Genomic DNA, 17581 nt, shown 5'->3' with positions numbered 1-17581 from the left:
GCATAAAATTCTCTCATGAAAAGACGAAAAATTAATTACGGTACCCTGCGAGAAAAATCAAACAATCAAGTTGAATCGACCAAACAACATTCGATTGGAATTGTTATTAATTACCATGACCCAGAGCAAGATAGAGAATTCTAGATCTGTTCAAACAAAATTGAACTGGATGAACTCTGTTCTCCCCCGGGCAGATTTTTCCATAATGTATGGCAGTGTCATATCCTTTTTTATATAAGAGGGTTTGATGGTTGTGCACGGCCATTTTAAGACTGTATTGCCCTCCTTTGGAAGAAGAGCTCTGCTATAAAAACATATAGGAACCGGAAAGTACCAAAATTTAAAGGGAAATATGTGGATTTTTTCTTTACTAAATAAAAGCTTATAGAGCTAAGCAAATCATATAGAACCATTTTCACAAGACCTAGGACTTTCAGTAGGGCGTAGCTATATCTATTTCTTGTGTCAAAACAAGTTAAAAATGACGCAGTTTCAAGCGAAATATGCTCCGATTGCGTAGTCTCAAAAGTCAGACAAATCTTGTTAATTTCAAAGAGCTGTGGCTGAGTGGGCTACAGTTAAATAGACAGGCCTACATCACATTGCTGTTTGACACAACTACCCAAAGTCCAAGCTCTTGTTAAAATGGTTCTATAAATCTTAGAATTTTACGTAGATCTAAAGTTAAATTTGGTGACCATCCAGCCCCCTTCAGACCATGTTTTCTCAAAATTTCAAATTTCTTCAACTTTCTTGAATGTCAAGAAGCCCCTCTTTAAGAAACAGCTGCTGCCATCATTTTGATTTACAGCATTTAATACTTTAAAAATGTCAAACATGTAGATTTGTTCAGGATGATTCCATGCACTTATCTCAACAGTGTCAATATTACGACTCAACTTTGGTCTTAAATCATGACTATAGCAATAAAACTTATAAATAAATAAAAGAAAGTTGCATGGATATAAAGTTATATGTAAAAATCTATTTTCCCAAATATGAGCCCAATATTTGACACTTTAATTCTTAAATTAAGGTATAAACTATAGGTACCGGTAATATATTTCATGTCCTCAGGACTTCCATAATACATATAAATCATTGCAAATTTTACTTAACGTGCAATATTGTGATATATCATGAATCTGAAGTCCATAACTATATATCAAAGAATTTGAATATAACACCAATATTTCAATCAAACAAGCCTTACTAATTCATTTAGTAAAACCATGCAATACCCAATTAAATTTCAAAATTAGGGCAAAATTGGTTTTATTTCATACCTAAAATCAATGTTTCAAATACGATATAAGTAACAATCAATAGGCATTTAACAACATGAATTTATGTATACTCTAAATATATATGTAGTTCAAAGCATAATTTTTCATCAAAAACCATGCATATAGTTCACTTGATAAAGATGATTGTAATACTTTCATGTTAAATACTGAAATCTGATTGGTTAAGACGCAGTTAATAATATTTACTATTACCCTCAGCGTTAGCAACGCACTTGGCAACGGGTAACATTAAAAAATGTTACATGCGCGAAAATTATGCGCGTATGGTTCGCTGTAGAATTCACGTTATTCCTATATAAAAGCAGTAAAATTTTCTTAAAATTTTTAAAAAAGACATTCAGTATAACAAAATAAATAGTGCCTGTTTGGGAGGATAACAGTTGAAATTCACACCCCTCGAAAACCATTGTCAACCTCCGCTTCGCGTCGGTTGACAATGGTTTTCTCGTGGTGTCAATTTCAACTGTTACCCTCCTAAACAGGCACTATTTATATAATGCCATCTAGTGATTGAGTAACATTTGTAGATATGCATTTAATATTCATAATCATGATTGACATTTACACCTTCAAGATTTATATCAATAATTCATGAATATGCATGCAGAGGTTAGTCAACATCACATGAACTCTTGCTGCTGAATGCAACACATCATCCAACCAACCCCCCCCCCCCCTCCATCCCACCCCACCCGCAAATAACTCTTCATTCATAAAACAAATTATAGGTCAAATATCTTGATATCAATTTTATTTTTAATTCCCCCCCCCCCACTTTAATTTTACCTGGCCTAGGTGATAACCTGAGAGCCTGCCAGGTATCAGGTGTTGACCTGAATCAAGCATTCAGAGGTCAGGGGTCAAGTAACCCGGCAACTGATTATTTGTGGATGACTTGTTCAACACTATCTGTTACGGTGGCCGTGTTACGCGATATCTCTCTTACATAATTCACAGTTCAGCTGATGGGAGCTCAGTGCAAGCTATTTTTGAGTTTGTTTATCTCAGTGGCTCGAGCCCAGGATGATAACCCCGCTGTTTTGGTTTCTCTTTTATTTTTTTATTTTTTTTGTTTAGCACATTTTTTTTCTCCAAAAATGCTTATTCTCTATCACTCCCACCCCCTTTTCATAATGCTCTTTAGTCGTTCAATAATGCAAAGTCTAAATTAAGCGTTGGGTTACATAATTATTTTATCCTGCAACTAGTACGCCTCTTGCAAATTCACCTAAAAATAGTGACCTAGTAAACTATATGAAGCTATATTCGGTCAACGCCCCAATTCTAAGCCTCATGCATTTATTTATTTGAGGTTAATTAATATCATTGTTACATAATCTAAAAAATTATGTTTATCGCATTTTTTAAAGTGCCAAATAGCTTTCATTATTAACTTTAACTGCAAAAATGCAGTGCGAGATTTGTTTTAAATAGATTTTTTTTTTGGGGGGGGGGGTCACTTGAGCAACTTCCAGAATGTTGCAGAATGTACATAATATCAGGTACTTTATAATCTGCAGAAATTTATCTTTAACGTAAAAGTGATAATTGGGCACTGGTGAAAATTATATGACGGTTCTGCAAGCCATATGCATCTCCTATCATGATTTCTTCCCTCTCCCCAATATCGCTTATAATTTAAGACGGAGTACATGTACTAATAATTTTCTATATTTTTTTTTATCATCTCAATTTACCTTACAACTTATTTTCAAACTTAGATATAAAAACTCAATTTCTTTCATTTTTTTAATTTAATCTGTCAATCTTATAGCAACGACTTAATATGTTCAAACTATTTTGTCAACATTATCTGTGATAAATAATATATTCTAACACCAAGATGTTTATACAAATATGACATAGAATCATCTTAAGTAGCTTTTTAAATGCTTTTTTTGTGTGTGTATGAATAAGGCCGTCCAAAGTTAATTCTATGTTAAACGTCACTTCAAATACCAATTTTTAACCTACGAGGGCAAAATTTAAAAACAAATGATTCTTATTAATCTAAATTAATACAAAATAATACTGTATAGTGAGTATTCAGGCTACATGTCATCTTCGCTAGCCAAGGGTTTTCGGTCCACTTTGCTCCCTAAAGTGGACCGAAAACCCTTGGCTAGCGAAGATGGCTACATGTAGGCAATCTCTTCAATAATGAACTTTCCTGAAAATCCAATTGTGCGTCTGATAAATATAGTCTATAATGTGCTCTATTAAATGTTTCAAATTTCTACAGATTGCAGTATTTTAATTAGTAAAATCCTTTGTTTTTCTTAAAACAGAATTCCTCCTAAAACTCCGTGGGCGGGTTACTGTTACGTTAAACATATAGAATTAACCTTGGACTTGTGGCCTAAATTTACCTAGAAAAACATGAGACACAAAAACTTTTCTGTAAAAGAAATAAAAGTTGATAAAAAGATAACATGTATGGAAATCTGAGATATACTCCATTAAATGTCTATGCACACAATACAATGTCCTTGTAACACTACCTTCTTCAACATGGGTACACTGTTACACACAGATTCAAAATAATATTCTCGCATGAATTTCAAGACGTTTAATTAAGAAGCACTATATGCTCTTAAACTAAATTGTGAATCCCAAAAATAACGCCATTGTTTGTTTGTACCTGTAATGCATGTGTGTGTAGAAAAATGGCTCCTCCTTGGTTTTATCACAAATTAAATAGAGTATAATACTTTTTAAACTGAATCAAAGTGTTATTGTCGGTGTAAAACAGACTCCACTTTCCGTAGTGCTGATGAGAGGTTTATACCCAGTGTAAATAGGCCTCCATAGCAGGTAGGTGGACTACCCCAAAAAAGCAATGTACCTTGACTACGGAACCAAAACACAACATCAAGTCACAGTAGGACTTGAACCAGCAACCTTATGGTCACTGGCCTAACTCTTGTGACCACTGAGCCAAGCAACATTAAAAGTTTGCCTTTTAATTAAAGCAATGTATATACATTGCTTATGATCAACCGATAGGAGGTGTGACTGCTTCGTAATATGGCCATTAAAACGTAATGGCAAACATCTAGGCATTAATTGCCTAATTCTCTTTATGTGCAACACACATTGCAAGGTTGAGCAGAATTGGGGCAAAGACATGATAATAAAGTATATGCACACCTTGTGAAAAGATGATGCCCATAGCAGTTTACCCGTAACCTTTTAACAACAGATTTTCTGTCTAAACTCTCTCTTTCTCTCCCTTATTGCTCTCTCTCTCTCTCTCTTTCTCTCTCTCTCTGTCTCTCTCTCTCTCTCTCTCTCTCTCTCGGTGTATTCATTTGCTACCCCCAGAACTGGTCCAGGATATCTGCAGCGTCTACTAAAATGGAAATCTACCAGAGATCTCCATACTGCAAACGAGCAAATTAGAATTACTCTTGCAACTCTCCAATCGACCAAACAAATACACCCTCCCTCCCCCTCTCTCTCTTTCTCTCTCTCTCTTAGACAATTTTGTGTGTCTTGTTCTAGCATATTTTTATAATATAGAAGCATAAACAAATGGTATTTTTGTGCATTTTGTAGTGGAAAGCAACATGTTGTTTAAAAGATAAAATGAAGCACACATGTTTTATTTCCTTTTTATTTAAATGATATTCTGGGAATTGATACAATAATAACTTGATTTTTTGTGTGGTGAATCTGAATATCTGAAGTAGACATTTTAGATCGATAATAACGCCTACATACGTAGGAAGGTGGCTATGATAATGTAATTTGTAGTAAACATTACGTAATTTGAATCTACCTTATATTTCTGACAATTATGATTACATGTTCTTCAACCTCTTGTAATAGAGGCATGTAATGACAATTGAGGAACTACATGTAAGTGGAAATTTTGAATGGTTTGTTTATTTAGCCGTATCATTGCTGGGCAGAAAATCTCACTCTCCCTCTCTCTCTTTATCTCTCTCTCCACTGCATACCCCCAAAACAAATTGACAATAAATCGGGAAAATAGAGGGATGGATATTTTACGCATGCATTAAAAGTTTTGGGGGGTTTTTTTCCTGTAAAACCTTGTATTTTAAATTAGCTGACTGATTTATTTGCAGTTTTTCTGTGCATCATGGAGCATGCCAGCAAGATTAATCAAATCCAATATCTGCATCTTTTTTTTTAAAAATACTTGGTTTGCTTATATCTTGTAAAAATTTAGCAAAATATATCTCAAATCTTAAACCCATAAAGGTAATCCCACAAATCCAAGATCATAACCCTTGCTTTATTTAACATTACGACATGTCTTATAACTAATCTAAATGTGGGTGGGTTGGGGTATAGGGGGCAGCTAGAGGGTGTCAAATTCTCAGAAATCTTGCTTTCAACAAAAAGAAAGTATGCATGTAATGTATTATATACATATATGTATAGTCTGTCCTTAAGATATTTATGCAGCACATTCAGACGATTTTTAATAAAAATACACATACCTGTGAAAGAAGTGCAATTGAAATAGTTGAAAGGGATAATTTCCAAGATAATTTCATTGACACATTATCATCTTTCACTCAGAAAAATTCACAGGAACAAAAACAGATTCCTTCCGGAGATTTATAATGGGGAATGTTTATATCTTTTCTCCATTCGGAATACCTCGTGCAATTTTACAACGTTATCATCCGGGCTTGCTGCAATACAAAATCCCCGTAGACATCATATTTTTTTAGCATTGTATTGAAACCTGATAAGCTAACAGGGGCGTTTCGACTGAGAAAACTTGGAAATTTTTCATACTTTTGAATGTACATCGTTTGAACCCTGAGGTATTTATAAATACCATGCAATTAAGCAAAATGTGAATCCAGGATATCATGGGACAGAGTATAACATGAAGAATTAAGGAAATACGGGAAAAACACATTTTTCAACAACTCTTCTTTTTTTTTTTACTTTAATACTTTCATATGAAAAAAAATTGTCTCAAGCCAAGGGTTTTGTGTCCATTCTATTTCCACAAACTGGGTAAAGAAATAGAATGGACACAAAACCTGTGGCTTGAAGCAATGATAAAAAATAAACGTTCTAGAACAAATATGCGTGACCTTTCTTTTTCTTTTTTTCCTTTTTTTTTGGGGGGGGGGGGGGAATTTTCCCGTCAGATAGTCTATTGAAACTGTCAAAAATAAAGGAAACAATGCATTCCCTCACAACTTGATATACCAAGTGACAGTTCTCGGTCACACAACACATTAAGCATGCAACATTGCAACATCAAGTGCATAAAGACCACCATCTTAAACAAAAGGAGTTTGGCTGGTTTAAAGTTTCTCATGCAATTATATATGCGAGCTACATGCCCTGCCATAACGGTTTGACCTATATATAAGACTTTGAGTGTTCGTGTCTTAGACCACCCTGATGTTGGGGTAAAGCCAAAGGCAGTCAGAATAAGGGGGATTTAAGATCATATTTATAGTACCCATATTAATACTGAAGTCTGGACCCATAGAAATCAAAGCCATTTAATTCCCATTGTAAAATTAACGAAATTAGCCCTCAGACCCCCCTGGCATACACAATAATCGCTTGGAACACCCCCCCCCCCCCCCCCCCCGCGATAAAAAAAAAAAATCTAGATCCGTGCACGCATGCTCTTTACCTGATTTTTTTTGATTTTTTTTTACATCATTTCTTAGCATAAGTCATAAAGAATTGGATGTGTTATGTATAACAAAATGGCTATGTCTGAATATGAAGAATGAAACACGTGCGACTGCAATCTTCGTCAATCGACCAATGTAGGAAAAAAATAATACAGTATACCTCATGGCTCCTGACAGCTCATGCAGTCTCCTGTATGATGGTAAATGTAAAATTCAAAACCGGACATGGATTACGGATTTCGCTGACTAAGGGGTTTTTGGGGTTTTTTTCATCTTTAATCTGACATTTCTACGAGGCCTCATTTGAGAGTGTGTAAGCAAATTTCAGAAAGGGACAATTTTAATATACTTATTAAAATTAAAACATTGTAAATTAATCTATACAGCGGCCACTTCCGTTTAAATTATTGTTCTTTATTTTCAGGATATATTTATAAACACAAAATGTCGTAACGGTTTTTATAGTTGATTGTCTAAGACAGAAAATGAGCCTCATTATACATACAATGAAGTAAACATGTTTATTAAATTTCATATCAATGACTTTTAATGGCCATAAAAAGTAAAATATTGAAGGTGGTGATACTGGCGCCGATTTTATAATTTTCAGTTGACCAGTTGTGCTTTTTATTATATTTTCATATTTTTAAAAATTCAAATAAATGACGAATACGAAAAATTGTAATTTTTTTATTATCATTATTTATAATGGTATTCTTATATATCCAGGCTAAAAACAATGTATAAAATTGACCGAAACCTTTTACCCAGTTATGTAATGGATATTTTTCCAAATAAGCGTGCTAATGTATCTAACTATTCTACCAGAAATGCACATAATTACATTATACTAAAATGTCGTTTGGAATTGTATAAATCTTCGTTTGTTCCTACTGTTGTTGATGAATGGAATGCGCTTTCAACGGATGTCCGTGGAACTGAGCGACTCTGTTCGCATTTTTAAGGAAAAAATACATGTTTCTGTCAAAAATGAAAATGTACTTACATGTAGAACTAGACCTAATTTTTTTACATATGGGGATAGATTTTTGAATATCATTCACACTAAACTTCGTCACAATTGTGCACTAAATAATGATTTATTTCGATGTAATATTATCAACAGTCCACTCTGTTCGTGTGGTAAGCTCGAAGATACTTACCATTATTTTTTCACATGTAATAAATATAAAGATGCTAGAAATGTTCTATTTAATGACGTTTTTCAAATTGTAAATCTTAACATTGTCAATACTCATGTTTTACTTTGGGGTGACAGTTCAATACGTGACAATGAAAACAAGCATTTATTTACATTAGTTTATAATTTTATCAAAAATACTGAAAGATTTAACTGATCTTATAACTACTAGTACACCGTTGTTTACTATATACATGTCAATTGCATTTATGTATACGTCCATTATATCCACTGACCTTTATTTATGTTGTGTACACATATATTGTATTATATCTTTGTACTGGGAGAGGGCGGTCTAAGTTATAGAACTTGTGCCCAATCCCAATTGTATTTTGTACAATAAAAATATGTTCAAATCAATGGTATTCTTGTCTTCATGCATCGTACAGTGACGTAAATACTTGTATTAAACGTCCTTGTTGTCATTTGCAACGGCCACATTTTTTTTTAAATCCGTCCCCATATCCACATTGAAGCATATGCTAGAGGATTATGGTTATGTTGGGGTTTTTTTTTTAAATCATGACTTTGTGCCCTTATAATATTTTCATTATTCATAAGGGTGGCACAATTTCGATTCAAATCTAACATGCGCAGATCCAGAAAAATTTTCCGGGGGGGGGGGGGGTCCGAAGGATAATTGTTTTTGCCGGGGTGGGGGGGGGGCAAGGGAGTCCGAGGCATATTTGCGATAATTTTACTAAGTAAATTTAATATATTTTTATTTTCCAGGGGGGGGGGGGGGGTCGGGACCCCTCTGACCCCCCCCCCCCCCCCTCTACATCCGCGCATGTCTAAATAAACAAATTCGATATTAGTGAAATGCACTTCAATCCTAGCTTGAAGGAGGGGTGTTGTTGTTAGCGAAGCCATATGTGTGTAGCAGCCTGGGTGTTTTCTATAACTCTGGGTTACAGTTGGTTGCACGAAGCGAGAGCGGCAATCTCTGCCTTCTTTTTTATCAGTCACGTGGTTTTTTTGGAATTTATATCATGCGCACAGATAGTTTCAATTTCCTTTGTATTGGAACAAATAAAAGTTCTCAATCAAATGTGACTTAAATTTTCAATTTTCTTTGCATTAGAAAAAATACAATGTGTGTGAAATATATATAAATACAAATAACTAGTACAGATCATAGTATTTTCGATCTAATGGGAGAGGACAAAAATAGGCCATGCCTGCTGTCCGATCCTATATTTCATTTTGAAATAAGATATTGTCTAAACTAATCTAATGGAAGAGTAGTTAAGTGGGGTTTTTCAAATATTATTTTGTTTGTTCGATAAATGATACCCAACATTCTCATGCAATCAAACGATATATTTCAATTTTCTTTGCATTAGAAAAAAAAATCAATTTCTAATATGTAGATATGATATGTATCAGTTTTCTTTATATCAAAAATAAATAAATAAACTAAAAGAAATAAATAAACTGAAAAATAAATTGGTTTCACAAAAAAAAAAAAACAAAAGTCAGTCAATATAATCAGTATAATTCATTCGACCAAGTGCAATGTTAAATTGTACCGAAAAAGGTATAGAGTGTTAGGAGGGGGGGGGGGGGGGATGAAGGTCAAATGGATGCAAGAAACACTTTGTACTAGCACAGTAATAGTAATTTATTCATTTATTATTATTTTTAAATCATATTTTTTACTTTCAGATACATAATTTTGGATTATTATCTAACTTTTAAAAAAATTTTTTTGTCTTTTATTTACGGGATAGTTGCTCAATATTGACAGTAAAGAAATATTCTCCCCTTTTTCCAAAAATCTGTAAAAAAAAAAAATAATAATAACTTGAGATACACACACTCCATACCTCTAATCGGTAATCATTACACCTACCCCTTCTCCCCCCCCCCCCCCTGATAAAAAATTAATAACATGATTAACACACACAAAAATTCCACGAAAGATTTGGCTCTTTTTAAGATTCAAAAATTTTAAATGTGTAAGAGGAATTCAAATACATTTCTTTCAACATATCGGGTGTCACTTAAATCAAAAACAGTCATGTTTGTATTTTAAGTGTAAGGATATGGTATATCCCACGGAATATACTTCGATTTAAAATCAAATAAAGTTCAAACATATTACGTAACATGCCATGGAAGGAAAAAAACTTTGGCCTATAGAGGGATTCGTTTAAACTCAGTTCAAGGTATTTAAAAATATAAAAAAAAAATAAAAAAAAAATCTCGACATTGACAAATGTAACGTGATTTTACAATTAAACCTCTTTTTTAGTGTTGTAGATTAAATTAATATTTAAGATTGAAGATGGAATGGGTGTGTTGTTGTTGCTGCTGTTGTTGTTGTTGTTGTTGTTGTTGTTGGAGGAGGAGGAGGAGGAGTTCTGTAATGAATTAGCTATTGTGGAGAGAGAGACAAGGAAAAGACAGATACAGATTTTGAGAGAGAGAGAGAAAGAGAGAGAGAATTATATTTAAAGAGAGAATTATATAGAATTAGCATAATGTGAAGAGAGAGACAAGGAAAAGACATTGAGAGAGAGAGAGAGAGAGAGAGAGAGAGAGAGAGAGAGAGAGAGAGAGAGAGAGAGAGAGAGAGAGAGAGAGAGAATATCTCTATTAAGTAAACGTAATGGAAGGAGGGGGTTAGCAGTGTATCCACGTTAGCGAGCTGAAGATTAATCATTATGGGCTACATAGTGAAGTGTTAAAGTTTTCCGAGGGGTGACTTGATAAACCTCCAAAAAAAACCAACGCGCAAGCATTTTATATACTTCTGTACAATTGCATTTCGGGGCACAAGAGATAACAGATAATGCACTGGCAGTGTTAATAAAAAATATATATATACCAGCAAGAGAGAAAGAGGAGAGAGAAAAAAATGTGTCACGTGACACTCTGGGTTACAATTAAGTGGTTGCCGCGAAACCACGCAGGGATTACTATCCATGTTTAATGACAAAATTTAAATTGGATCGACCCATCCTCTGGACCTGCATTCCCATACGCTACAGTTTCACATGCAGCATTATAGATCATAAAGGAACTAGTTTATAGCGTATCTTGATTTTCATCATTAATTATTAGCGAGATTATCTCGAGTTTTCAGCAATGTATAGATTTTTGTTATCCTTACGATTATCAAACCTAGTACCTTTGGCCCCTGTAAATAATTAATCTACCAATTTACTCTGTAAATTTGAACATGCAGTGCTAGCTGCATGTATCGGATTGGAGAGAAAGATATGGGGGAAAAAAAAGATTTGCCCTCTTCCCCTGGAATGCCCCAGAATCATTAACCTACCGACATTGTTTTTTTAATTTGATTTTTTTTTTATTTATATCCTGACATTTTTATTGTGTTAAGTGTGCTACAATAGGTTAAAAAAGAGCGAAATGATTTATATTTTTGCCCAGAATAGAATACCTTATAATATATTGATACCGATTTTTTTTTGGGGGGGGGGTGGTGGGGTGAGAGACTAGTCATTTTAACAGGATATGTTTTTACAGGATATCTTTTTACAGTATATGTTTTTACCTGTAGAATAGAACGCATTAGAATTTGTAGTTAACGATCTGTTTAGGACACTAGTAATTTATCGGGGGAGGGGGTTAATTTGTGAAAAAAGGTAAATTTACCTTCCCACTCGCCATGGGCACACCAGATAATTGCTGTCTTCCAAGCTATATATACAGGCAAACACTTATGCTATTTCTGCTTAGGGATTGCTCTTTTTAAAGAAAATCGATAGACAAAGAAATGGCGATGGTATTCTTTATATTTCAGCGTATTTTAAAGCATCTTGAGTACCAATAAAACTGCCAGTTTTAAAGACAAATAAGCAGTGCAAAAAACAGATTTTTTGAAAATTTATTTCCATTCGCCTTCCCTTTCATGCCCACCTTTTCAAATCTGCAATATATATCAAACACCCAATACTTCTTCCCAAACTGATTCAAATGAACGTTGCCATCGAAAAGAATATACTCAGGGGAGAATCCAGATTATATTTCAAACAAAATTTTAATTAAACGGGGGAGGTTGCAAAACATGAAAATAGTCTACATAAAATATAATCGGAAAAAGTTACCACATAAATAAATGGGGATAATCCAGGGACGGGAGAGGAAGAGACTGGCACCCTCCCCCCCCCCCCCCCCCCCCCCCCTCCCCTAGTGCGTATTCTTTCTAAAACATAGACATTTGCAATATGAATAACATTTTTATTCTTGATTCGCGTCCCGCGAAAGAAAATATTCGCGAAGAATTGATCGATCCGCGTCCCGCGAAAGAATATATTCGCGCATAATTGACGAGAGCTATAATTCATTTGTGATAAACCGGGTATATATATATACATGTAAATTAACGGAATGAATATTTATGAAAGTTTTTTTGTTTTTGATTATCTTTAATTTTAATCTAATACATCAATCCCAATGTGTTCGATTTCTTTATTAACCTGATTAAAATCAGATCCATGATCCATTCCAAAAATTCGATGTCGCTACACAAAAGTGACATCATATTCGTCGGAGCGGATCAAAGATTTGATTTAATCAGATAATTTTTCTAATTTAAAAGCAATGACGTTTTTGCTTCATCATCATATGACATCCAGTATCTACACGTGTAACATAAATTGTTATATATATATTTTTAAAATTAAATATAGATCCAATGTATACACATATAAGTATAAACTATTTTTATTTATAAAAGAAAAACTTTGAAATATATAAATTTATAACTTGGAAAAAATGTTCGTTTCATGATTGTAGAAGGTGGGGTTTTTTGGGGTTTGTTTTTTTTTTTATTGGGGGGGGGGTCTTCTTTTTATAGATCTTTTGATATGAAATTAGCAGGGGACTTTTTCTCCTTCTCTTAGTCGAGCTACATTCAAGGTCATTTTGACACCAAAATGGAAAAAGAAAACCAAAAGTGGCCTACTGGCCCAATACTCCCTGGGGTGTTGTAAGAAGCTTAGGCCTAATAAGACGTTATTAATTACTGGCTAAAGAACACTTAATAAAACTGCATTGATGTTTGATATTATACAAGATAAAAAGGTTAAAAAGTCGACATTCATCAATCGGCGCTTTACTTTCACCGCGCAGTATCAAAGTTTTCAAAACTTGCGAAAGAGAATTAGAATAGAAAACTAAATAAAGATTTTTACTTGTATCAACCCGAAAGCGTAGACATTTTCAAAGACTTGGCTTATAATTTCTTTCCTCTTTTCCCCCTTTAGAATTTAATTTTAAAAGAAGTCGAACGTAATAGGCATCGAATTCAAATTGTTTCTTTATTTAGAATTATTGCACGCCTACCTCATGAAATTGTTATCGTCACAAATCTAAGTCTGTGTTCATCAAAATAGATTTTTAAAAAAGAAAGTAACGACAAAGGAAAGCAAAGTTTACCTTGGGGGGGGGGGGGGGGGTCAGGAATCGTCACGAGACAATAAAATATTGCGATCTTCTTTTAAAATTCTTTATAAAATACTTTCATACCTGTCCATGTTCTAGAATATGTTATAACAATGAATATATTTCCTCATATTTTTCCCTCGTTTTTGGAATTGGTCAGGCATGGCTACTTTGTATTCCGAAACATTTTCTTTAAGACATTAATGCATGAAGAAGTCTACCAAGCATCACCAATGGGGGAAGGGGGGATAGAAAAATGCCCTCCCCGCCGTAGTTTTATAATTATAAAATTTACTTCACCATGAAATACCCTCCCCCAAATTAAATCAAAATTTCTTCTTAGTCAGCAAACGTCTTTAGAATATCTGAGAATTTCTTTCTCAACCCACGATCGAATAAAGAAAGAGACGGGAAAAAATCGAAGACGAATACGACAATAAAACGCCACGCTTCTAGAGTGCATCTTCTGTGCATCTGGCATTTGTTCTGTGTCATCGAAAAATCCAGTGGCGGGTGGGGGGGTTGTTGTTGTGAATTTTTAATCTTTTTTTAAACTCATTTGGTTTACAACCCGAAATAGATGCATATGAACACACGTAACATAAACTTTTCGTTGACCAATGAATTTTAATACCGTTTTTATGGCTAAAGAAATCCTACATGGTACATGTATATTCTGAAGCAAGCAATAGAAACGATAAAAAACTTTGTTAATTCACTCCAAAAAATTTCAACTTCCATTGAATCGAAAGTTTTCATTAACCATTGCGCATACGTTAAGGAACATATACTATCTAAATACTAGTATATAGGTCATCAAATTATAAATGCTTTCATCGTACACAGTCGCATTGTTACGTCAAAGTACATATTTTAAAGAAAAAATCTATAAAAGAAAAATACAATCTTAAACATTTCTTTGAAATTAAAAAAAAAAGTAAAATTGTATATGTTCAGTACTGCAAAGTCTGTGGTTCATTCAGCTACACATGGATCGATTTAATATTGAAATAAAAAACCAAAGAAATCCTTGTTAAAATCTAAATGTTTCCAATGCCCATAGGTTTTTACTATCGATTTAAAATGTCGACAATTATTCAGATTTACACACAAAAACTCAAGTTATGCATGTATCATTTCCCAGAAAAGCATTTGAAGGTAATTGTTTCGTGGTGGGTTTTTTTAAAAAAATGTTGCAGTTGCAGTTGCATGCTTTCCACTACAATGATTGGAGAGAGAGAGAGAGAGAGAGAGAGAGAGAGAGAGAGAGAGAGAGAGAGAGAGAGAGAGAGAGAGAGAGATTTTTTCCGCACCCACCAATGTTACGGCCAACTTGACAAATCACTCAAAATCCCCAATTGTTATTACATGCACCTAGTACAAAAGGTTGACAAAATATGTGATCATTATGTATTGTTTACTACAGATTATACATAGATTATCATAAACTCCTCCCCGGAAACGAAATTAAATAAGAAGTAAAAATACAAGGTAAATGTGTTGGGTTTTTTTGTGGTGGCTTGTTTTTTTGTTTTTTTTTAAGATGCATCAACCATGGAACTACAACTGTCACGGATATAGGCACACTTACACTTGTATGCAAATTATATGGATTCTGAAATAAAGTTTACTTCTTTTTTTTTTATAAACATATAATTTTGTGGTATGTACACTCGTTTCGTTAGGATAAAAACCATTTTAACAAGGCCTTGGACTTTCAGTAAGACGTTGTAAGACGTTACTATCTATTTCTTGCGTCAAAACAAGTTAAAATGACGATGGTTTCGAGTGAAATATACACCGATTGCGTAGTCTTTGCTCAAAAGCCAGACAAATCTTGTTGATTTCAAAGAGCAATGGCTGAGTGGCCTTCGATGAAAGTGACAGACCTACGTCACATTGCTGTTTGATACCGACTACCCAAAGTCCAAGCTCTTGTTAAAATGGTTCTAACAGCACTGCATATTCATATGTTAATGTTTTTAAAGAACACCTACATGTATGAACTCTCAATCAATCTTAATTTTAAAGCCGATAAAGGAAGGGGGTAGCTAGTTTATTATTTAACAAAATTCAACTCATATAAAAAATAATTCTAACTTGAGATCAAAAAAATAAAAAATAATACGATGAAAATTGAAAGAGAAAAAAAAATACATACAAAGACCACCCCCCATTTCCCCCCAAAGAAAAAGACCGACTGTCTTACAACTGCAAAGAGCATGCATGTAAAGCAGATCGATGCCATGATATTGGAGCATATTTACACATGTATCAAACAAGCTAATATCGAAAGCCTGTCTATTTTTGAACTATCGCCGTCAATAGATTCTCCCGCTGTTTTGCAAAAGATAACTTTTTTGTTTAGTTTAAAGGTTTTCACCCCTTCTGTGAACCCCTGACATGCAGCGCCGACCTGTGATTTATAAACATGACTGCCTAACTCGTCCGTCATCTTGATAAGAGAGTATAAAAAACCTCCGCGAAAATAACCTATCCCTTTTATTCTCTTTTACCATTGTATATTCCACACACCGGAATGTTGTGTGCAAAACATGCCTTCTTTCTCTCCCTCTTTCTCTTTCTTTCTTTCAAAAATATTAAAAATTGGGGAAAAATCGTAATATGTAAATTCGGGGCATCTGCATGCAAGACGTGTATACACAATGGAGTTATAGAGAATACAAGCACCTCCAAAGTTTCGGGGGGAAGAAAGGCGATTATGTGGTGTATTCAGAAGCAATCGATGGTCAGTGCTCGTGACCTTTCAGCGAGGTCAGCAGACGGCGAGACAGGTTACGGAAGAACTAGGTCACGTAGGGGCACAGAACCCGAAACAAGAATGTTACGGATTTTTCTGTTTTTTATACCATCGCCATGTTTTTCTGCAGTTTATTTTTATCAACGAGGTCAAATTCGTATCTTTTTTTTATATTCCACCACATTTTCATTTTTTTTACAATGAATTTATAATTCTATCGGTTTGAATAGGGGTTAAAACCTATCGCCATATAGACATGTACATATAGACGACATAGAAACAGACGTCTAACTTACCTATAGACGAAGAAATAGTCCCGAATAACAGAACCCAAACACAACAGCGCTGAAACCGAGAATCCATGTTTTAAATAGTTCACTCGACTCGACACATGGGTTATGTGTGTAAATGTGGCCCACTGACAGCGCTCAACGAGAGGTGCACCTTTTAACAAGATTTTTTAACTTCGCGCGGTCGGGAAATCAATGCCGGGTGCAGGAAAACAAACATCCATGTCAATTCTTCGTCGAAGTGTCATATCTAGGTTAGGAAGACACACTCGCGTGTTTTTTTTTCTTGTGTCTTTCTCTCTCTCTCCTCTATCGCTGTTTGATGTATGAGCGCTCGAGGTTTAATTTTAAGACTGCTATGTAAAGATTGTCCATTGTATGCCGCGCTAGTGCATGCACGGTCTGCAGTTTTTGCGCATCGATCGCTCCTTTTTTTCTGTTTCCTTTTAACCAGCATTATGCTAATTCTGCTAGAGCTTCCAAAGGGTCATCTCTCTCTCTCTCTCTCTCTCTCTCTCTCATTTTTTCTCGTTCTCTTGTGTGTCACGTTTTCGTTCTCTCTCTCTCTCTCTCTCTCTCTCTCTCTCTCTCTCTCTCTCTCTCTCGTTTTCATATTTGCAGTGGTTAAAAAAAAATTGCTCAATTTAAGGAATTCTTTGAGTATTATGAGGTGATCTTATACGGCCGGAGATAATCAAATTCATTAATTCATTATTGCTCGAAGGATAATAGATTCTAAAAGTAATAATAGTTCTCTCTCTCTCTCTCTCTCTCTCTCTCTCTCTCTCTCTCTCTCTCTCTGTGCTTTGAAGATTTCATTGGGCAACTTTTAATTGTGCTCCTAAACAGATAATCCTCTCTAATCTGAACCTTGGGATAAGTCAGATTTTTTTTTAAACGCAGTTGAATGTGGTCAGTTAAACGTATTTTAAACAATCCTTTTAATTTTTTTTTAAATGAGAGTC

The 17581-nt window shown here is 34.4% G+C and overlaps 1 protein-coding gene across 1 annotated transcript in view; it reads right to left on the bottom strand.

The window, feature by feature from the left end:
* Nucleotides 1–17021, bottom strand: part of LOC128173808 (protogenin-like) — a 99097-nt gene extending 82076 nt beyond the window's left edge. Inside the window, exon 1 of the mRNA XM_052839474.1 lies at nt 16623–17021. Within this exon, the coding sequence (XP_052695434.1) occupies nt 16623–16689 (67 nt within the window). The 5' untranslated portion in view covers nt 16690–17021. The remainder of the gene's footprint in view (nt 1–16622) is intronic.
* Between the last annotated feature and the right edge of the window lie 560 nt (nt 17022–17581).

This window comes from Crassostrea angulata, chromosome 2 (genome assembly GCF_025612915.1).
Source record: "Crassostrea angulata isolate pt1a10 chromosome 2, ASM2561291v2, whole genome shotgun sequence".
NCBI lineage: Eukaryota > Metazoa > Mollusca > Bivalvia > Ostreida > Ostreidae > Magallana > Magallana angulata.
The sequence above is the reverse complement of the archived record's forward strand: the minus strand, read 5'-3'. Positions and strand labels throughout refer to the sequence as shown.